Consider the following 23,693-nt stretch of genomic DNA (forward strand, 5'->3'; position numbering starts at 1 on the left):
GGCTGGGCCCGTGAGCCATGGCCACTGAGCCTGTGCGTCTGGGGCCTGTGCTCCGCAACAGGAGAGGCCACAATGGTGAGAGGCCCGCGTACCGCAAAAAAAAAAAAAAAAAAAAAAACTTTACAAATAACAAATGCTGGAGAGGGTGTGGAGAAAAGGGAACCCTCCTACACTATTGCTGGGAACATAAACTGGTGCAGCCACTATGGAAAACAGTATGGAGGTTCCTCAGAAAACTAAAAATAGAACTACCATACGATCCAGCAATCCCAGTCCTGGGCATATACACCTGGACAAAACTGTAATTCAAAAAGATACATGCACCTCTATGTTCACAGCAGCACTATTCACAATAGCCAAGACATGGAAACAACCTAAACGTCCATCAACAGATGAATAGATAAAGATGTGGGGGGTGTGTGTGTGTGTGTATGTGTGTGTGTATATATATACACACACACATATATATGCGTGCACGCACACACACACACGCACACACACAATGGAGTACTACTCAGCCATAAAAAGAACGAAATAATGCCATTTGCAGCAACAAGGATGCAACTAGAGATTATACTAAGTGAAGTCAGAAAGAGAAAGACAAATACCATATGATATCACTTATATGTGGAATCTAAAATGTGGCACAAAGGAACCTATCTACGAAACAGTTGCCAAGGGGGAAGGGGGTGGGAGAGGGATGGACTGGGAATTTGGGGTTAGCAGATGCAAACTATTACATACAGAATGATAACATCAAGGTCCTACTGTATAGCACAGGGAACCATATCCATCCAATCTCCTGGGATAAACCACAATGGAAAAAAATATAAAAGAAGGTATGTGTATAATTGAGTCACTTTGCTGTATAGCAGAAATTAGCACACATTGTAAATTATCCTCCCTACTAAGGAGGATAAGTGGGAATGAAGCACTCCGTAAAAGACAATTATAAAGCATATTAGAGATAAATTGGTCTAAGAAGCAAAGAAAGCAAGAGTTACAAGAGTGATCAAGTTTCTGCTACTATATCTAGCTGCTATAATATCAAGCGTTATAGAGCCCTTTTTATCTTAATCGTTCATTAGAATATAACTAATTTCTCAAAATGTTGAAAAATCTGTACACACTACAGAAACTATGCACATTACAAAGGTGTCTGTATTAATCTCTGATACTGATCTGCGAAGTACAAAAATGAAATATTTGGGGTATTTAAAAGTCAACATTTAAACTTGGGTGTGCACAAGAAGTGTAAATGATTCCTAAATTCATAAGAGATAAAAGGTTTACAAGATAAGAGTGTTTTCATATTAACCAGACTTACAGAATCTGTGCCAGTGTCTCTACTCGCCTCCCTGCACCCCACACCCTTTCCCTCCTCTCTCCCGCTGAACTCTCCAGGTAAGTTATCTGGGTAGATGTGTATGTTACTTTGGTGACCAGTCCTTTGAAGATAAAGGTAATGGTGTGTGTACAGTCAAAGCCCAGCATATTGTTGTGTATACAGTGTGCACTTAATAAGTCCTCATTAAATTCAAACAGATGCAGTATGGTACAGGAAACAGTGAAACAACTGGGGATGAAAAGTGCCTACATCCTCTATCCCAGGAAAACGTTGTGCCCTCCCTAAAAAGTCATCCTGAAAAAGACAAACAACTGATCCTAAGAGAGAAACGAACAAAGCATGACTGTCTGCTTACAAGACCTGTGGGTCGCTCCACTTTGTCAGACAGAGCTCCTCCAGCAACTCTTCTTCATCCAAGATCTCCAAAATGGACTCTTTGAAGATTTTAATATCTGTTTCTAACTCTGACAGGCTGTAAGAGTAGTTGCATAGAAATGATCAATAACATAAACCTATAAAAATATTTCCCTACAAGAATAGTGTCTTTTTGGTGTCTTATCAAGTAGATCCACTTATAAATTCATGGTAAACACTGATTTGTAAAAAAAAAATTTTTTTATATTTACTATGCACTCTGAGAATCAATTCCCAATCCCAAAACTACATTAAGTGGTAAAATTAACCAATGATGTAATTTTCAGCATATATTATTTATCTCAGAAACATATAATCACTGTGATTTAAGCTTCTGGGCTCAGAAATTTATCTTTACTCTTAATAAGTATGGCAGATGATGAACAGACTGTTTACTTTTAATTCATAAAAACATCCTAATATTTTCAGACAAAGAACTACTGATTCAGGAATTTTAACTGTTAACTCCTGAATGGATTTTTAGGGGGTACAAATCCTGAGGGCATGTTCATTCAGTCTGTAATATAAATTAAAATATTATCCTTAAATTCTGGAATGCATTATGATAAACAAAAAAACCCATGGACCTTGAAGGGAAAGAAAATTGGATTTGAGTCTAGATTTGCTATTTAGTAGCTGTTAAAGTTTAGACAAGTTACTTAGACCTCAGTTTTCTTATCTTCAAAATGAGGACCATGTCAACAGGATTGCTGACAGGATGAGATGACATCACACACATAAAAGAGACTGATACAGCATTTTATGCAAAATAGCTTTTCAATAAACATTAGTTTGTGTGCCCCCTTTAGCTCAACTTCCTACCTAGGCTACTTTCTTAAAGTTATGAAAGACAGTGAAAATCAAATATGGAAATGAAGGTACTGAGAGTAAGTCACAAAGTAAAAAATGTCATTATCATTAGCGAGACTAGTTGGTATTTTTAAAACAGCTAAGAATTACACTAATTTTGGACCTGAATATACGTTAAACATTTCACTGTTAAGACTACTGAAAGAGAAGTTTAAGACATCTGTGTCTAACTCCCAACTTGGTAAATCACCCATATTTACCTTTTGCCATTTTGTAGTAAGATGTGCAGTTTGCTTCTGTCTATGGAAGAATGTTTGGGATCCACTAAAGCTTCCAATGTCTCAAGGATCAGTGGTTGCAAAATGCTAAGTTTCCCCTGAAGAGTGTTGATCTAGATAACAACATGACCTTTCATAAGAATTAAAACAATCTTTTTAGAATACTCAGGGTCAGTGAATGCTCTGATTAAATACAGAAATCTGTAATAGCTAGCTAGGAAGGCTGGTAACATTTCAGAACATGGGCACTGCTGGAATGCCCATCCCAGATGATTAAAAACTAGATCTCCTAGGTTAAAAGATAACCATGCATAATGTTGTTAGTAAGCTACCATTTGGTTGGCAGGGAATTAACTCCCGTAAGACTCTTCCCCCTACAGACACCAGACACTTATAATGAAAGGAATGGAGGACTGATTAAAAGAAAAGCTGCCGTTCTTTGGTTAAAACATAAACTTGGGCTTCCCTGGTGGCACAGTGTTTGAGAGTCCGCCTGCCGATGCAGGGGACACGAGTTCGTGCCCCAGTCTGGGAAGATCCCACGTGCTGCGGAGCGGCTAGGCCCGTGAGCCACGGCCGCTGAGCCTGCGCGTCCGGAGCCTGTGCTCCGCAACGGGAGAGGCCACAACAGTGAGAGGCCCGCGTACTGCAAAAAAACCCCCAACAACATAAACTTTACATCTGGTAAACAATACCTATGTTCTTTGTAAATAGGATACAGTTCAAAACTCCTATGAACAAGGCTCTTTTGAAAACCAAAACATACCTTAGACTTTACAAAATAAACTTGAAAAGTCAAAAGTGTATTTATTATTTGGGTTAATATAGGCACAGCAGGAATCAATCAGCAGATATACATTGATACAGCTATACTAGTTCTTAAAATATTAAAATTCTTCCATACCTGTTGGTAAACAGCATAACAGCAGCTGAATTAAGCAGTAAGATTAATAATGTAAATTCCAACATATACCATCCATCCCAGCATTAGCTGCTGAGAGCTTAGTCAGTCTGTGTAGCTTGCCAGCGACCAGTTTATACCTAGTATAAATGGTCGCTGGCATAGATGGTGATTCAACTAGTCACCATCTCATTGGCTGGCACTAGCTGGTGCTATTGCCTCATTAACCTGAGTAAGGAACGGACCCATCTCCTACTCCCTCAGTAGAGCAAGGCAGACAAAGAAGGGTGCCAGGTTCCAACAACCCCCACCCACCTCATGTCCCCTTAACTCTCCCCTCCTCTTCTCCCACTCTGGCTAGCATGCTCATGGCACTGACTCTTGCATGTAGCCAGGTCCTGAACAGTACTATCCGGACTAATAGGGGGAAGAAAAGATGAAGAAAGATTTGTCGGGGCTAGGAAGGCAGTGACCATCCTTGTTCAGAGCTTGACAGGATCCCCAGACACTCAATGATTATCAACTTAAAGGAGGAATCGTAAGAAGAATTGTACACGGTTTCCATGTCAAACTAGGTCTCAAACACAGGCATCATTTAGCTAGCTCAAACAAAGGATTACACAAACAAAGAATGATATGGAAACTATCAGAATGATTTGATGAAAGATTTGTGCTATAATATTTATCATGTGCAAGTAGTTACACAACAATTTAGTTAGAGAATAAAATGGAGTACAGTTAAAACCTTTTGATATGTTCATTTATATATTTAGGATAAGTATTTTGAATTAGCATCCCTGAATACACTTATTAAAATTGAACAATGGATAGACAACCTGAAATGAGCTTCACTGAATGTCATAACATGACTGTCAAAGAGACTCTATGTATACTATACCTAGAGACTTTACATCTATTTGTTTGGGTCATAAAGTTTAAGAATTAAGTACTTTCTGCATATAAGACCCTTAGAAATGTTTTTATTTGGCGGGAGGGTGTGGTTAGGGAAAATGCTATTAAAACAATACCAAAAAAAAAAAAAAAAACAATACCAATGTGTCTTCCTCCTCAATAGCACTGTAAAACCAGAAAACATTCAAGAAGCTAAATAAAAACAGGCTTACCCGATACTGCAGGAGTGCTTCTATAGCTCTAAATTCAAAAGGTAAAGGGTATGTGACAAGTTGACCCTCTCCAGCCAACTGTGAAGGGAGCTCCCGGAACAGCCACTGCTCTAAATTTAAATTACGATAATCTAGTATCAGAAGACATTCTGGAGTTATCACAGCTTTCAAATACTGGGGAAAAAAAAAGAAAAAAATATATATATATACATGTACACACACACACGCGCACATGTAAGTTGCAGAGTTGTAGGGAAAAAATAACCTTCATAAAATAGGATTTAATACTCTATTTTGGACTAAGCCTAAACCAAATCACTGTTCATTTGGTTTTTCAAAAAAAGTCGACTTTTTTTTTTAAAGAGAGGAAGCCTAAAATAAATCCAAGTCTCGATACCTCTAACTCAGTCTCAACAGAACTAGAATTAAACAAATCATGTATTTATTAGGACTTCCAGGGTAATCATGAGAAATATAGAGAACAAAGGAAGCAAGATAAGGTCTTCTTAAAAGTCAGGTATTCAGCAGACTTTTAGAAAAGATTTAGTTTAATCATGATTAGTTTGGCTGAAATGGGAAAGTTTCCTTTTTAAAATATCACCAAAACACATTAAGCTAATTCAAAATGATAAAGATAAGATGTATCCTTAGCACTCTAATTTAGAACACTATGAAATTAAAAATTTATTCTAAAAAGAAAGACTGACATCTTTTATGTTAGAAGAGTAACACAGAAGAGTAGCCTGTGGCCACTGTATTAGTGATATAAAAATCAGAAATTTTTCTTTCACATTTTCCCCATTTTACAGCTGACCCTTGAACAACACTGGCTTGAACCATGCGGGTCCACTTACATGCAGATTTTTTTCAGTAGTAAATACCACAGTACTACACTATCTGTGGTTGGTTGAATCTGAGGATGTGCAACAGCAGATATGGAAGAACTGTGGCTATAAATTATATGTGGATTTTTGACCGTGTGGAGGTTCAGCGCCCCTGACCCCCATGTGGCTCAAGGGTCAACGATAATATGAACATTTTTATTCAGAAAAGTTGAAAAATTACACAGTGAATACCTATACACATACCAATTCGATGATACAATTAACATTTTGCTAAATTTGCTTTATCACATACTTCTCTATCTCTTCATTAAAGAGGTACTGTTTTGAAGGGTGCTAGCTATTGATAATAAAAGTGAAGAATGTGTTTTGGAGAAAAATCACTTGGGAAAAGACTGCTTCCCTTTTTAATTTTTTAAAAAATTAATTCTAGATAAATTGACAAAAACCTGCCATCAAAGACTTTTTGAAGAAACCAAGTCTCATGTCCACTGCAGGGCCGATACCATTGAGATCTGCATCCCCTCATCTATTTCCAAACCTTAAATGTTAGCCCACCAAAATAACTTAAAGCTTTCGATAAAAATAAAAATTTAAATTAAGATGATAAACTTTAAAGGATATTCTTAGGCTATTTGGAAAACCAGAATGTATTTTTAGTAGCTGAAGTTACACTACAATTACACATAACTGTATACAACTGAAAATGTCTATTATAAATCAAGATTCTTTCTCTTATTTCAGAAACTAGAGACTAAATTCAAACAGTGAGAATGGAGACCAAAGTCAGATCTTTTCCATCATAAATAGAGCAGTGCTATGTCTGCTGAGTATATGTATATAATCCATGTAAAATGAGTTTTACTCTTAACAACATGTTATATTATAAAATATTCTATGTTTCACATAGCTATTTTTATTACGAAATTACTTTTAACCTAGTTATTGGTCAAGATAGTTAGGAACTTTTATAAGACTGCTGGAGAAATGTATATGAAATAAAATCCTTTACCTCCATTCTCATGATAATCCTATTGTTTCTGGTTGTGATGCTCATTAAATGCTGAAACCTCAAATCTCTGGCTTGAAGACCTAATTCTTGATATAAGTCAGTTTTCTTCTTTTCTATAAAAGAAACATGTTCAATAAAAAGAGTGGGTAAACCAATAAACCGAAAAGTTTAGATTTTTATATCAGAGTACCCCTCCCACCACCAAGATAATCTTCTATTACTACCAGAAACAAGAGCTAAACTGGGTCTTTTTAATACCCATTTCTACCTCAAAAACTGACTCAGGCTAAATCTGGTCAAACTAATTTTTCTTTTCTCCTTTTAACCATACTTCATAAAATTTCTCTGTACTTAGAAAAGCCCCTTGGGACCAATATAAAAACCATAGCTATACATCATTGGAATTTACAGTATCAATTTCTAGCTCTAGATTCATGGATTTTTAAATATGAACTGTATAGAACTACAGTTCTACTTTCTATTTTTTTCCTTACTACATTATCAACTTCAGCATTTTAAATCTATGAACAGACAAGTTCAATTTTCTTTGTTCTTGGACTAATACAAAATGAGAAAATGAAGTCAGTTCTCACACTAGATTCTCCTACCCAAGAACTAAATTTATTACCTAAGAGAAAGCAAAACAGATGAAGAAACTCAAGAAATGATGCTGGTAATAGTAGCATCTATTCTTGTAGTATCAAGCCACACCTGTGACAGAGCTCTAAGTAGAACAACCTTTTGAAGGAGATGCTGAGCCAAAAAATGCCCAAAATACTCCACTAGGATCTTAGCAACAGCAGGAACAGGACCACGGGGTGGGAAGGACATGGGAGACCTGAAACCTGCACCTGAGGTCAGACAGTAAAGTAATGCTTGGTTTCATTTAAAAAAGTAACCGTCCGTAAGAGCGATCACTGGCAGAGTTCCATCTGACTGCCATCCAGTGCCCTGTCCCTTCTGTCTGCTGTCACCCAGTGCTACTGCAGTAACAGTGGTATTATGTGATTCTCTGCCTTCAACATGGTACAGGAGGAGAGGGACATGAGGACCAGGGCAGTGAAAGGGAGACTAATGGAGAGAAACAAAAGGGAGAAGAGTGTTTCTCTCTCAGCTGCACACCAGCCTACGCTCTTAACATCCTGTTAGAGTGAAAGTGGCTCCTGACACAACAACAACACAGGTCAGGTGTTGCCAGTTCCAATTAGGACAGATGGGCAAATGCTGAAAAAGATCTCCTTCAACACATCCATATATGCAAAGAATATTCTACTCAAAATATTATAATTTCTTGACTTCCAGTGGGTTCACTCATTCACTGACGAGTGATTTAAAAGAAAATTACAGATACTCACCAAAAGAAGTAACCTTTCCCCCTTTGTCAAATTTTGTCTGGAGAGAGATAATAAAATATTATTTTCTCCCAAATCAGTACACTATTTATGGTATCATATCATATGGTATTATAATCCTCCCAAATACTGAAATACAGATAAAAACCATAACTGCCCTTAAGTTAAATTCAGTCATGAGTTAAGGGTCAAAAAAAAATTCCCTTTCCCTTTGCTAGGACAAATCTGACCTTGGATTAACTTTCTAACTTGGTTTCCCGGGAGATCTGATAAAGGAGTGTCAGTTGTGTTACTAGGCAACAACGCTTATGGTAAAAGTGCCCAATGACTGGTAGACAGACTGCTCTGGACTGGAAAGACTAAGAACAGACTACAGACACCTGTTGGGAAGCCATGGTTCTGCCTTTCCCGAGTGTAGTGGTTCTTGTAACTGACTATGCTCCTTACGGGAGCCCTGGATGTGTCTCTGGGATGGTTACAAGATACTGGCACTAGAGGGCCTGGGGATTCTAAGCCAAGGTGGATCTCACACCCACATTTGAGAATATCCTCTCCTCGCACCTGAGCTGTCACACAGGGGGCCACAGGAGCCCCTGCGTGGCTGTAAGGACTTCTTTTGAAGAGAAAACACCTAATGCTGCCCTTCTGCACTTCCTATCCTTTATCCTTCTGAACAGACTGGGACCAAGTGTGGCTTATCTTGTGAATCCAATTATCTATGGAGGCTATGAAGTCTCTCTGGTGGGTGTTGCAGAATCAATGAATGTTTACAAAAAAGACCTCTTCTGATAATTTAAAAAGAGGACACAATGCAGAAACTGTGCTTATTTCCTATAAAGCAGAGAGGAGGTTTTCCTGTAATACTTGTCCATAGTCAAGTTTGAAGATGTCAAATAATATTTAATGAATCACTAGGTACTGAGCTGTATTAATTACTATTAAATATGCATTTTCAGGAAGACACACTCTAAGATACAGTTGTAGGTCCAAGTCCTGGGTTATTACCATGGAAAATACACATGCTGTGTTAATAATAACACAATAAAACCTCACAATATATATTTCAGCTTGCTTCTCATGAGCAAAGATAAGATCAACAGGAATACATGAGTATCATAAAACATCAGAGTTCAAGGGAAATTTACATCAAGGGAAGCTTTATGTTTTGTGTAATACACACTAGCTTACCTCCTTACACTTATTTCACAAATATATACATCTGCAGAAATTTGAAAATAAAGATAAATAAAACTATTTGGTCACAAATTTTAGAGAAAACCATGATAATATTTTACTGAATGTCCTTCCAGACTTTTTCCTATTAAATATATTCATGTTACACACACTTCTTTGCAGTCTCCCCTCCACTTTCAACTTAACAATGATGGTGAATATTTTTGCATCTCAATATTTATATTTTTTCCTTAATGGGATTTTTTTGATTTAAAAAAACCCATGAGATCATACAAACTGATTTTTTTTTAAATGTTTACCTTGTAATATAACTCACATTATTTCAAATAGCATCAACTGATTTTAAGTGCTCTTGGTAGACAATGATGTCACCTGCAAAGAACCTTCTTTCAATATTTAACACCTGATTTTTTACTGTTAAACTGGCTAACTCTTCCGGAACAGTGAATAAGTGTGATAACCCCCAGAACTACGTGTAAAAGTTATCTTGTTCTGTATAGTTGATAAAGAAAAGTTCTTATGTTAGTAAGCCTAAATAATAAGGATGATATATAATGGCTAATATACACTGAATGCTTACCATGCATGAGGTATTATTTTTAAGAGTTTTACATATGTGAGTTAATTTAAATCTCACAATTCTATAAGGTGGGTACTTTTACCCCCAGTATACAGATGAGAAAACTAGGGCACAAAGATGTTATAACTTGTCCAAGTCCATCCAGTTAGTAAGAGACAGAGTTGAGATCTGATATTAGAAACTCTGGCTCAGAGCAAGTACTTTATTTTTCTCTCTCTAAATATGTGTGTGTGTGAGACACACCATTTGTGTTATTTTATTCAATTTTTTTCTGAACAAAAGAGAAAGCTGCAGAGATCATGACCCTTCAAAGCATGCACTCTCAGGTAATACACTGCTGCCCTCAAAATGCTTCTGCACATATTACCGTTGCATAGCACAGGTTCAAGCCATTTTGTAATTAACAGCCTTCAAGGATTTCTAAATAGATTTCTGGAGAAATCTTGAGTATTCAAATAGGAAGCTCTGAATTGTGATTTGAGCCACCTGTTCTAGTATTAAAAGATGAGCTCTATAGTCATTAGCAAAGTTTCAAGAGTGCTGTGAAGCAAACCTAGCTGGTACTCAGGTCACTGGCTAAGCAAAAGACAATGACTTATAAGGATTCATTATAAAACAAAGTTAAGTAATATCATCAAACAGACCACACATACTCACCACAGTAAACATCGGGGCTACACTGGCTAAAGTGGCTTGAGAGACATCAGAAGTTCTAAACCGGTGAATTTCACCTGAAAAACGAATCAGAGAATTCCTTGTGATCATATGATTGGTTTTCACATGCAGCTAAGATACAATTCTCACAGTATGTGGAGGTCTTCAGCCTATTTTACTATGTTTTGAATCTTTTTCCTAGAGGGAAAATAAGAAACACTCTTGTTAATATTTGTAGGTGATAATGTTACGTTTGGCAATGAATGAGTAGCTTAGGTGAGGCATTAGGATCATCTGTGGATTCCAGTCACTACTTTTCCTTTCTAAGTATTATTGATATCTTATAGTAGGATGAACAAGTGTATAACAATGTTCTGAGATTAAAATAAAATGCCCATTCTTTTTTGCCTAGTTTAGAAAGGCTCTTCATGCAAGTTACATTGGTACAGTTTAGAAAACATACATTCCAAGAACCACGTGACCTTTCAGCAGTCCAATATCAGGATTATTTGACCTATAAATTATGAAACCTACTGATTTTACTTCTATGTACTACCTTCTTTTCCACACATATACTTTAGAGTGAACATACTTATGAAATAACCTACTGCACTGGAATGGAGACCGCAGTGAACTGGAATAAAGACAAATCTTTATCTGAAAATAAACCTATTTAAAACATGTGATTTAAATTGAAGTGAGCTCTCAAGTATAACCAAGTAAATGTAATGCCTGACATAGGACACTGTTCAAAATACTAAACGTAAGAGGAATGAACAGAATTCCTATCTGCAGAACGTGTAGATATATTCTCACTTCTGATCTTATTCCTTCCTATTACATACATTTAAAGACATTAATTTGTTACCACCTGAGGTTTGTTGGTTCCCTTCTACAAAATACAAACCATGTTATGAGGGTCAGCTGAATAAAGGTTAAAGAGCTACACATCAGCTTTTGCTAATCAGTCACAAGTTAGATAAAATGTTACCATCTAATGTTTTGTCCTAAAACATTAGATGGGCTGAACCTGGGTTCCCAGGCATTTACCAAACAAAGAAGGGAATATGAAATGTAACCCAGTTTGGAAAGAGTCTCCTAATGGGTATGAGGAAGAAGGTGGAGATGGTGAGTTACTTCGGGAGCATTTTAAGAGTACAACTGAGAAACTTACTTGAGGACATTTTTTGCGAAGCCATATATTTTAATGCCTTTTGTTTCTCAGCAATATTAGCACCCACACTGTCACATTTGTGAAAATGTCAACGTATTACCGTCATGTTCTATCATTCAGGGGAAAAAAAAAATAACTCAAATTTCAACCCCTCTCCCCCCATCCCCCGACTCCTTCTGGCTGTCTGGTTACACAGTACTTGGAAAAAAAGTCAGATCTTTCTCAGAAGCAACTCTTCCCATTAAGTTTCAAAGTCTTCAGCCTCACCTCTAGGTGCGTCCCCACCCCTTAGCTGAGCAACTGGAAAAGGTATAAATGTGTCCGTCCATAAGGAAGAGACAGAAAACAGGGGAAATACTTAAAAAAATATTTCAGGTAGATAAGCCTAATCTTAGCTTCAGCACTATGATGACAGGTAAGAGCGAAACTCTTTAAAGTCTTTTCACAAGCGCACTTAGGCCTGGAGATTTGCAGCCGGGGCGGTGGGAAAGACAAGAGGCATGTCGCGTTCGGGGCTGGTAGGACGCAGTTCGGCACGCGGACCTGTGCAAGGGACAAGAGCCGGGCGCCCAAGGGCGGACCTGGAGACCGAGGCCGGAGCAGCCACAGCCACGTGGGCTCCGGCGGTCGGGTCGGGACCCCGGGATCACTGCAAGTCCGGCGTCCCGGGGCTGCGGGGCGGAGAGGGTAGTACCTGCCGTGGGGAGCCGGCGGGGCTCGTACAGCGGCGCGGCCCACCTCCTTCCGAGCAGTTGGGCAGCACGGCCGCAGGCGGCAACGGGGCGAGTCCCGGGGGTCAAGCCCAAGGCCAGAGAGCACAGGGTGCGCCGGGGCAACCTCACCGCGCGGGGCTGGAGCTGGGCCAGGCTCCGCAGGCATTCCATGGCGCTGGAACGAGGAGGAGGCAGCTGCAAGACCCCAGCCCTTCATACCTGACGGTAGCGGAGCAGCCGGCACTTCGCGACCCAGCGCGAGCGCCCAAGCTGCGGCCGCTGCCTACCGGGCATGCGCGGAGCGCGCTTGCGTCTAATTTACCGCGCATGCTCGGACGGTGCCTTTGGGTGGGCATCTCGTGTCCCTCGGCCAATCGGAGTTTGCCTCCTGCACCTGAGTCTGTACCTGTAAAGCGAGTAGGGACCGGCTCGGGGGGGCGGGGCGCGTTTACCTGCGTGAGTCGAACTATCTAACCCAGATTCGGCCCTTAGGGCTTTGGAGCCGTCAGGTCGGCGCGTAGAGCGTCGATTATTTCTATTAACTAGTAATCGTTAAATGTGAAAAAATACCCATCATGTATATAATGCTTTGCGGTCTCTGGAGCATTTTCATACGTATGATGCAGTCTGCAATTTGGAAGTGAGGAAATTATGCCCATTCCCAACTCAATTTATATTTAAGTTTAATGTAGCAAAAATAATTAACCGTCATATGGAATGATATATTAAATTTTGCTAGTGAAGACTGAGGAACATAAACGCGTAGGATTTATAGTCCGTATTTAATCAAATGTAAGATAGTATCAATTTCAAGGTGCCATTTTATATACCACCAAGAAAGTAAAATCGCTGATAAACTTTGCTCTCTAATTATATAATTTAGGAGTCATCCCAATTTCAGTCTGTAAAATAAAAAAAAGTGAGGCTTAGAATTGATGAAATATAGTATATATACATCTTTTTAAAGTGTGAGTTAATAGACTTGTCCCTTACAAGGTAGAAATGCAAGGCAGACACAAGTTTTACAGATTCCCATTCAATCACTATGTATGAATACAGAGCTGAGGAAACACGAGAGAACTTTTCCCCTCCCGTAGGGTATTGAGGCTGAGGATGGATTAGGCGGCAGTAGACAGAGAGAAGGCTTCCAAAACAGGGGACATTTGACTTGAGCATTGAGGGCAAAGGAGGACTTCAAGCAGTGCTTCCTTGGCAGTGGGATGGGGTGGGGTTTGGAAAAGAGCCCTGGGTATATAGTACATGACTGGTAGATTTTTCATGTAACTAAGGGCAAAAAGGATGAAATACATCTTTCAAGAACATTGAGTGCCTTCAGAGACATTTCTTGGAAACAATATGTGATAACTTTTTAAATACTTAGTCCCCAGCATGAAGAGACAACTCTGTTTAAGATGACCCTTACAGAGCCTTAGAAAAACTCTGGGACATGGCCAGACACATGGCCTTAAAACTCATGTCAAGGATTTAGAATTTCATCTGAGAAGGGTGGGAGCTATTGTGGGGACTTTGAGCAGAGAAGTAAATCTGATTTATGTTTAAATGGATTGTTCAGGCTGTGTGGGGAAGAGATTACAGAAAGGTAAGTGTGGAAGCAGAGAGATGGTGATGATGGTTTGGGTTAAGGTGGAGGTGGTGGAGACTGGATGGGTTTGGTGCTATAAGCTGAAGGCTGAGTTGACAAGATTTGCAGATGGGATGTAAACTAAGAGGCATAGAAGCTGACTCCAAATTTTTTGGCCTAAACAACTGGGCAATCATGGTGCCATTTACTGAGCTAGGGAAATTTGGAGAAGAGCAAGTTTAGATGGAGAGCAGATGATGGCTTGGCGTTTGGTTCTGGGCATGTTAAATTTGAGAGCTCTACTAGACAGATATCTAAGCATAGATATCAAGTAAGCAGTGTGGAGTCTGGGGAGATTTTGGAGCTAGATATATACATTTGGGACTATATAGAAATATTTAAAGCCATATGATTGGGTAAAGTCTCTTAGGGGGTGAGACAGGAAAGAGAAAAGTTCCTGTGATTCAGCTCTAGGTCCTCCAAAATTTAATGGTTAAGAATCGAAGATGGATCCAGCAGAATATGAAAAGGCATGGCCAGGAAGGAGAAGTAAAATTAGAGAGGGTGGGATCCTTGAAGCTAAGTGGAGAAAGTGTGTCAGGAATGAGGAAGTGGTTATGTCAAATACTACTGTTTGGTAAGTGAGAAATGAGAATCGTCTATAGTGGATGTGATGCTGTGGAGCTTACTGGTGATCTTGACAGGAACAGTTTTCAGAGAGTGGTAGCAAACGGGATCTGGATTATCACCTTCCTTTTTAAAAAAATTTTTTTTACTGGGGTATAGTTGTGTTACAATGTTGTGTTAGTTTCTACTGTTCATCACCTTCCTTTTCATCTCAAGCCATGACAGAATCCCAAAAGATTCTGCACCTATATAACAATTTGGCTTTAACGTTCCTTAATCTCTTTCCTTACCTCTTGAGCTTCAAAGCACGTTGGTGACCTAATCCCCCAGGATCACACTCCGGATTGTGTTCTCACCCAGAATTGTTTCATCTCAGAAGTGTTATACCAGTTATGCACACCATAGCCTTCTGGAGGCTCTACACCCCCAGTGATTATATTCTCCCATCAGACCCTTCCTGGATACTCTTCCTTCTCTACCCAGCCCAGATTATGTAACTGATCACTGAAACCACTAAGACTTGTACTTGGAGCATGTTGCACTCATGGGATGTAATCATAGAAGCCACTTTATTTTTGTCTCTTTAATCCTGCCGAGTGGGGCTAGTCTTTCTCTTGCCTCTTGAAAACTGGAGCTCATTCCATGACTTCTCCGGTCTTTCAGTCCTATGTTCATTTTAGTCTCAATTCAGCAATTTAAAATATCCACTCCCTATTATGTTTAGTGAAATAAGTCAGAAAAAGACAAATACTATATGTTATCACTTATATGTGGAATCTAAAAGGTGAAATGAATGAATATAACAAAACAGAAACAGACTCATAGATACAGAGAACAAATCAGTGGTTACTGGTGGGGAGAGGGATGTGGGGAGGGGCAAGATAGGGGTAGGGGATTAAGAGGTACAAACAACTATGTATAAAATAAATAAGCTACCAGGATACAGCACTGGGAATAGAGCAAATATTTTGTGATAACTATAAATGGAGTATAATCTATAAAACTTTTGAATCACTATGTTGTGCACCTGAAAGTAATATATTGTAAATCCACTATACATCAATAAAATAAAACATCCACCCCGTATACTTCAATTCAGTAATTTGCAGTGTCAGACCCAGTATACTAATTGCTGTTTCAATCTTCATTCGAAGGAAAGACTCGGTTCCTCTTTCCTTGTTAGGCCTGGGGGCAAATAAGAATTTTGGGTGTGGGTAGAGATTCTGGGCAGCTCCTTCTACCCCTTTCCCATTGCCTTTCTTATTCCGTGGCTGCTGTTTCTGACCCTGCTGGGGCAGTGAAGCAAAGTTAAGAGTGAACTAGGGCTTCCCTGGTGGCGCAGTGGTTAAGAATCCGCCTGCCAATGCAGAGAACACGGGTTCAAGCCCTGGTCCGGGAAGTTCCCACATGTTGCAGAGCAACTAAGCCGATGGGCCACAACTACTGAGCCTGCACTCTAGAGCCCACAAGCCACAACCACTGAGCCCACATGCCACAACTACTGAAGCCCACGTGCCTAGAGCCCGTGCTCCGCAACAAGAGAAGCCACTGCAATGAGAAGCACGGCGACCAAGAGTAGCCCCTGCTTGCCGCCAACTAGAGAAAGCCCGCACACAGCAACGAAGACCCAATGCAGCCAAAAGTAAATTAAAAAAAATAAGTTTAAAAATACATAAATAAAAAAAGAACTAAAAAAAATGTGAACCAAATGTGTTTATTGAAAGATGGCCCCGTGTTCTCTCTAGGCAGGGCAGATTTTAAGCTGATTTCATCGTGGGCATATTCACGTGGTCTCCAGAGGACCACCTCCCTCCCTCTCCCATCCCACCCCCCCACCCAGGGCCAACTGATTGCCATTGCTTTGATGTGGGCAGTGACCGTCCTGATCACTTTCAGATTCTTCCCCTTCTTGCCTCAGATGACCAGGTTCCTCTCTTCCTGACATGCTGCTCTTTGGGGCAGGATCCTTTTAAAAACAACTTCAGATTGATATTCCTCTTGTCAGGTCTGCATCTAGGATTTCATGCAACTTTAGAAGGAGTGCAGTTACTTCCCTGCAGAGCTGGTCTCCCTTGCCCAGGTGTGAGTCTAGGATCTCTTCCAGCTCTTGGAGGGCTCGTAAGTTCCTCTCACTAGACTTGAAGTGAGTGGGTAACACTTCCCCTACTCCTTTCTCTTGATGGTCGTGGTAGATTGGGTGGGATTCCCAAGCACAGTTTTTTTTTTTTCCAAATCTTCCATATAATATCTGCCCCTAAGTCTTCAGTCTTTCAATCCTTTTATATTGTGAGAGGTGAGAGGTTGAAGAGCCCTGTGATGGCTGCTCAGATTGTTCCCTGGGGAATTTGCAGCTGGCAATCCATCTGTTAACTCACTTTGGTGCTGATACCCTATCTTGGCATCTCCGTGGAAGCACCTACACTCCTTAGCACCTTTGATTCTGTTGCACCTCTTTTATTTATTTGTTTATGTAGTCATTTATTTCCACAAATATTTATTGAGCATAAACTTCATGCCAAGTATTATTTTAAGTTCTAGGGGTAGAGGAGTGAATGAAACAAGTCCCTGTTTATACTGAGTTGAATAGTGGCCCCCCAAATTTATGTTCACCCACAATCTCAGGATGTGACCTTATTTGTTTTTTGTTTTGTTCTGTTTTGGCTGCGTGGCATGTGGGATCTTAGTTCCCCAGCCAGAGACATGGAACCCACACCCCATGCAGTAGAAGCGCAGAGTCTTAACCACTGGACCACCAGGGAAGTCCCAGGATGTGACCTTATTTGGAAGTAGAGTCTACAGATTTAATTAGTTAAGGATCTCAAGATGAAATCATCCTGGATTTAGCGTGTGCCCTACAATGACTAGTGTCTTTGTCAGAGAAAGGAGGGAGATTGGGACACACAGACCCAGATAGAAGACAACCATGTGAAGATGGAGGCAGAAACTGGAGTGATGCTGCCACAAGCCAAGGAACACCAGAAGCTACCGGAAGCCAAAAGAGACAAGGAAGGATTCTCCCCTAGAGACCTCAGAGGGAGCATGGTCTTGCTGACCCGATTTTGGTCATCTAGCCTCCAGCACTGTGAAAGACTAGTGTTCTGTTGTTTTAATCCACCTAGTTTGTGGTCCTTTGTTAGGGCAGCCCTGGGAAATTCATAAGCTACATGTTTTCATGTAGCTTAAATCCTAGTTCATTGGGGCCCATAAAATTCGCAGCCCCAGCTCTGCCCTCAGTGCTGCCTGCCAATTATTTTGCCCTCTCTCAGTCCCTTCTCTTTTTCCCCTAACACCTCCTTTGAATATTTACTGGTATCCTTAAACCTCTTATTCCAGCCAAGCTCTACTCTCTCTTAGCAGATGGAGTACTCTGCAGTCATTTAAGGTACAAAATAATTTTACAGTGTCAGGAAATACAGTGATATAGACCAAAAGCAAGTAAGACCTGTTATAATTTTACATTTTCCTCTGGCTTAACTTCAGTTCTGTCTTTTATGGCTCCTTAATATTTGGCTTTGGAATTCAAATCAAAGCCTTCGCCCAAAATGTTTTGGGCCTTTAGGAGAAGTACATTCATTTCCTTTGGAGCCTCAGATGCATTTCTTGAAAGTAATTATATATTCTGGTCATTCTTCATCCTTTCAACCAATATTTCCAGGCACTGTATTTAGCTCTGGAAATATAAAAAAAGAGAGATGCGATACTTAGCCTCAAGGAGCTTACATATCAGAGACAGACATTAAAAACATGATTTGGGGGCTTCCCTGGTGGCACAGTGGTTGAGAGTCCGCCTGCCGATGCAGGGGACACGGGTTCCTGCCCTGGTCCGGGAAGATCCCACATGCCGCGGAGCGGCTGGGCCCGTGAGCCATGGCCGCTGGGCCTGCGCGTCCGGAGCCTGTGCTCCGCAACGGGAGAGGCCACAGCAGTGAGAGGCCCGCGTACCACAAAAAAAAAAACAAAAAACCTGATTTTGCAGATAATTGTTTAATTTCACTTGAGAAGAGTACTATGAAAGAAGAGTACAGAGTTCTATGAGGACTTATAAGAGGTGATCCAACATGGGAGGCCAAGGAAAGTACTTCTTAGGAAGTGACAATTTGGCTGAGACCAGAAGGATGCATAAACATTAGCCAAATGAAGAGGAGGGGCTAAGAAAAATTTCCAACAAGGGGAAAAATTGTGTGGGAAGACTAGTGTTCTTTGGCCACTGGAAGACCTATCAGAAGTGGCTGTGTCTGGAGCTCAAGTGATTCTAGATGAGGCCAGAGGGGAAGGCAGGGGCATATCATGCCAGGCTTTGCCAGCCAACTGAAAGAGTTTTGATTTCATTCTTTGAGAAACGGGGACACTATTGAAGGGTTTAAACTAGGGGAATGGATTTGGTTTTCATTTCTACTTTTTAATTTTTAAAAATTGTTGGCCTTCCCTGGTGGCGCAGTGGTTGAGAGTCCACCTGCCGATGCAAGGGACACGGGTTCGTGCCCCGGTCCGGGAAGATCCCTACATGCCGCGGAGCGGCTGGGCCCGTGAGCCATGGCCGCTGGGCCTGCGCGTCCGGAGCCTGTGCTCCGCAATGGGAGAGGCCACAAAAGTGAGAGGCACGCGTACTGCAAAAAAAAAAAAATTGTTATTTTTTGACCATGCCACACAGCATGTGGGATCTTAGTTTCCCAACAGGGATTGAACCCTCGCCCCCCTGCAGTGGCAGCATGGAGTCTTAACCACTGGACCGCCAGGGAAGTCCCTCGATTTTCATTTTTCAATGGTCACTCTGGCTTCTCTTGGAGACTGGGTTATGGGGGGTGAGAGGGGAAGCAGGAAGAGCTTTGGGAGGCTGCTGCAGGCATCCGTAAAAGATTTGATGGGGGCTTGGATGAGGACAGGTGAAACGGATATGGAGAGGATAGACTGAAGAGTTATTTAGGAAGTAGTGTGGGTAGGACTTGGTGACTGGGGAGAGGGAGAGGGTGTATTAGTTCGCTCAGGCTGCCATAACAGAATTCCACAGACTGTATGGCTTAAACAACATAAATTTATTTTCTCACTCTTTTGGAGGCTGAGAGCCCAAGATCAAGCTGTTGTCAGGTTTGGTTTCTCCTGAGGCCTCTTTCTTTGGCTTGCAGATGGCTGCCTACTTGCTGTGTCCTCACATGGTCTTTTTTCTGCACACGCACATCCCTGGTGTTTCTCTGTAAGTCCTAATTTCCTCTTCTATTAAGGACATCTGTTAGATTGGAGTAGGGCCCACCCTAATGGCCTCATTTTTAACTCAATTACCTCTTTAAAGGCCTTATCTCCAAATATAGTCATATTCTGAGGTCCTGGGGGTTAGGGCTTCAAAATATGAATATGGGGACCCAATTCATTCAATGACAGAAGGTAAAGATGAAATCCATGACTCTGGGAGAAGTAAAATACTGAATTATGGTACTGTTGACTGAGTTAGGAAAACCTGGAGGAAGAGATAGTTCAGAGGAAAGACTGGGAATTCTACATTGGACCTGCTGTGTTTGAGACTGCCTAGTAAATAATCCAACTGAATAATAAACAGATCATTGGTCTGGAGCTAAGAATATGGGTTTATCTAGGCTAGATGGATAAATGTGGGGGATTTGGCGTATAGATAATCAGTGAGGCTATAGACGTGCAGGAGATTGCCTGGGGGCCAGGGGGTGTATAATAAGGAGGGGAGAAAAGGGTCCAGATCACAATCTCCAAGGCACACCAACCAAAACCGGAGTGATAGAGGAAGAGCCAGCAAAGGAGACTGAGGAGTGTGGGTACTTTGTCTGTTGTTAGCATGTACTGGCCTAAACAGCGGTGACCCCCAAATAAAATAGTGGAGTTACCCTGAAAGAACACTGCTTTTCACTATGGTGGCAGAGTAGTTAAGGTGAGGGCCTAGAAGTTACTATAGCTCTAAATTTCACTAAGATCCATAAGGAAACAACCCATGGGTCTCCTTGATAAAAACAAATGCAGATCCCCAGGGTTGATGTGAGAGGAGGGTTCTCTGTGATGGGTTTAGGAGTCTGGCCCATCGTCCCTCTATTGTTTCCCTTGTGGCTTTCTTACTGTCATCACCACCATTCTGAAGTTGAGGTTCTACTCCTTTTTAAAGTCCTGGGTTAAGCCAGAATATTTGAGTTTATCATTATATACCAAGCACTGCGCTTAAGCACTGCAAGTAGTAAACTAGAGGAAAAAAGTTGGCGCAATATCGTAGTATCATGATTATACTTTTCCACACTTATCTCAACTACACACCGAGATTTTTATTTTAGTTAGTCTAAGAAATTTTCTTGTAGATAAGTGTTCAGTTGTTATTAGAGCATTTTTTAAATGTTGAAACTAGCTTTCAGACTCCTCTTATTTTCACAGAGCCTAAGGATTCAGAGATCCCAGGCTGGGGCTCCAGGTCCTAAAAGAATTGCTTTTCCTTGGTTGCCAGAGGGATGACTATGTCGCATCAATCTTTTCTCTTTTCTCCCGCTCTCAACGCACCTGTCGCTAGCAGGCATGTTTTCCTAATGAAAACATTTCAGATCCACCTGGAGTTAATTTAAAAGCTTCACTCTCCTAGTATTTCGCTAAGAGAGAACAATAACTGAATTTATATCTCACGGTAGCTAGGAACCAAAACATCCAAATATATTTTCTATTTTGAAGAACAATGGTTAAACGTTGTAAATATATTACATTATAAGGCGAAATATATAATCCAAAAGGATGTAGTCAGACACGAGACTGAGTTCAAAAGAATCATCCTTCCTGAATTTTTAGCTTTATTGCTGGAATTCTAACAGAATGTATGTGGCTTTGCTGTTAATAACTACTACTTTTTTTTTTGAAATTTTAACATAGAATGTTTATTTGACGAGACTAAGAAATCTCCCTTGCATTTAAGGTGTGATGGAAGTATTGTGGTTAAGTCAGAAAATACACAAGAGATGAAGAACTACTACTTGTTAAGTTGAAGGTTTATATATTACAAATGAATGAAAAGGATGAAAGAATTCTTATACCAGGGTTTCTTTTTAACCTCAGCTCTATTGACATTTTGAACCAGATAATTTGGGGGTGAGGGCTGTCCTGTATGTTGTAGGTTGTTTAGCAGCATCCCCGTCCTCTGCCCTCTAGGTCCCAGTAGCACCCCTTCCCTGAGTTGTGACAATGTCTCCAGACATCACCACTCTCTCCTGGGGAGCAAAATCACTCCTGATTGAGAACTACTGTATTTTATAACAAGGAGAAGAATCCACAAAACCCCAAGACCATTTTTGCCCTTAGAAGATATATCCCTTTCGATGTGTCTAGACATATTCTTCACACGTGGTAGACATTAAAAAGTGAAAATCTAATGGTACCAGACTCCAGTAAAATATGATTTTTCCTGTTTTTATGGCTTAAATGTGTGTGATTATTTATTTGTGTGCGTTATCCCAAACCCAAATCCCAGCTTTTAAAATCATGTTCCTGTTTACATACAGCACCTACAATGGTAAGTGGGCTTCTCTGGGGTCTGGGTCCATGACAACACCTGGTGTCTGCAAGAGATAGGTTTCCCCTGTTGGAAAATTTTCAAGGAATTTGGCCACAAGAGGGAGCACTATTCCTATGCTGGCTTATTTATTTATTAACTGTTTTAATACCTGCTTGTCCCACAGAGTTCAATGATGCAGGGAATTCCTAATACAGAAATCAGAAACACTGCTAGTATACTAGTCAGGATTTTCCAGGGAACTCGAGCCAAGAGGATAGAAGGAGATTTATTACGAGGAACTGGCCCACACGATGATGAAGGCTGAGAAGTCTCTTGATCTGCCATCTGCAAGCTGCAGGCCCAGCAAAGTGGGTGAGTAGTTCAGTCCGAGTCTGAGGCCTGAGAACCAAAGGAGCTGATGGTGTAAATACCAGTCTGAGGGCAGGAGAAGATGAGGCATTCCCACTCAAACAGAAGGCAGGAAAAATAAAAAAGGTGGAGAATTCCTCTGCCCTTTTTTCTAATCAGGCCCTCAGTGGATTGGATGACACCCACCCACACCGGGGAGAACAATTTACTGAATTCATTGATTCAAATGCTAATTTCATCCGGAAGCACCTTCGCAGACGCCCAGTCAAGTTGACACATAAAATCAACCATCACAACTAGTTTACCCATCGTGAATCTAACCACATCTCCATTTTTATAATCGAAACACTTGCCACTACATTTTTTTTTTCAGTTACATTTTTTGAAACCAGTAGTGTAAGATAGCACCTTATTGGGCTGTGCTCCATAGGCCTACAAGGGCTGTGCTTGCCCAGCTTCAGGAGGGAAGAAAGAGCCTGGAGTGAGCAATCAAAAACATCAATGGCTTAGTGGATGGGGGAACTTACACTTCTGAAGCCAGGTCCTGGAGCAACACCAGGTGGGCAGGAGTTGGAGGTAGTCTTACTCCTGGGGAGGGCGGGGGGAGGGGGGGGAGGTTACCAGTTATAGGGGAACTGATGTCAGGTGGGTTCATTAGTTACCAGGGAAACCAGCAGAGGGGAACGCCCCTCACCGCCCCTTTGATAAACTCTCAACAGCTGGGGCAAGTATGTAGGAAGGTCAGTCTTGTGAGTAGGGTGTAGGTGAAGCAGGCCCTGGTCAGGCGGGGAGGGTACAGAGAGCAAGAAAGCAGCCATCTTGAGTGGCCTGACCATACATACCTGTAGATGAAAGATTGCTGCACCATATAGATGGTTTAAAGAATTTCTCAGAATAAAAGTATTAGAACTAATATCCTCTCCTTTGGAGAAAACACAGGGTATATGGTGACATCTGATAACTGGCACAGTCTCCACCTTTATGTACCAAATACAGGTGTATTGAGAAGGTGTTTAATATAAAGCAGCATTTTAGAATTTTTTTTTTTTTTTTTCCGTACGCGGGCCTCTCACTGTTGTGGCCTCTCCCGTTGCGGACCACAGGCTCCGGACGCGCAGGCTCAGCGGCCATGGCTCACGGGCGCAGCCGCTCCGCGGCATGTGGGATCTTCCCGGATCGGGGCACGAACCCGTGTCCCCTGCATCGGCAGGCGGACTCTCAACCACTGCGCCAACA

General features: G+C 41.0%; 1 protein-coding gene across 4 annotated transcripts in view; it reads right to left on the bottom strand.

The window, feature by feature from the left end:
- Window positions 1-12,694, bottom strand: part of MRS2 (magnesium transporter MRS2) — a 30,195-nt gene extending 17,501 nt beyond the window's left edge. The window contains exons 1-7 of one of the 4 annotated variants that reach the window (XM_032647460.1): window positions 12,378-12,694; window positions 10,513-10,586; window positions 8,085-8,121; window positions 6,730-6,842; window positions 4,876-5,049; window positions 2,833-2,963; window positions 1,704-1,820 (exon numbers count right to left, since the gene is read on the bottom strand). In XM_032647460.1, the coding sequence (XP_032503351.1) occupies window positions 1,704-1,820; window positions 2,833-2,963; window positions 4,876-5,049; window positions 6,730-6,842; window positions 8,085-8,121; window positions 10,513-10,586; window positions 12,378-12,567 (836 nt within the window). In that variant the 5' untranslated portion in view covers window positions 12,568-12,694. The remainder of the gene's footprint in view (window positions 1-1,703; window positions 1,821-2,832; window positions 2,964-4,875; window positions 5,050-6,729; window positions 6,843-8,084; window positions 8,122-10,512; window positions 10,587-12,377) is intronic. The other 3 variants (XM_032647463.1, XM_032647462.1, XM_032647464.1) reach the window with 3 other exon arrangements.
- Window positions 12,695-23,693: the final 10,999 nt, after the last annotated feature.

This window comes from Phocoena sinus, chromosome 11 (genome assembly GCF_008692025.1).
Source record: "Phocoena sinus isolate mPhoSin1 chromosome 11, mPhoSin1.pri, whole genome shotgun sequence".
Taxonomy (NCBI): Eukaryota; Metazoa; Chordata; class Mammalia; order Artiodactyla; family Phocoenidae; genus Phocoena; species Phocoena sinus.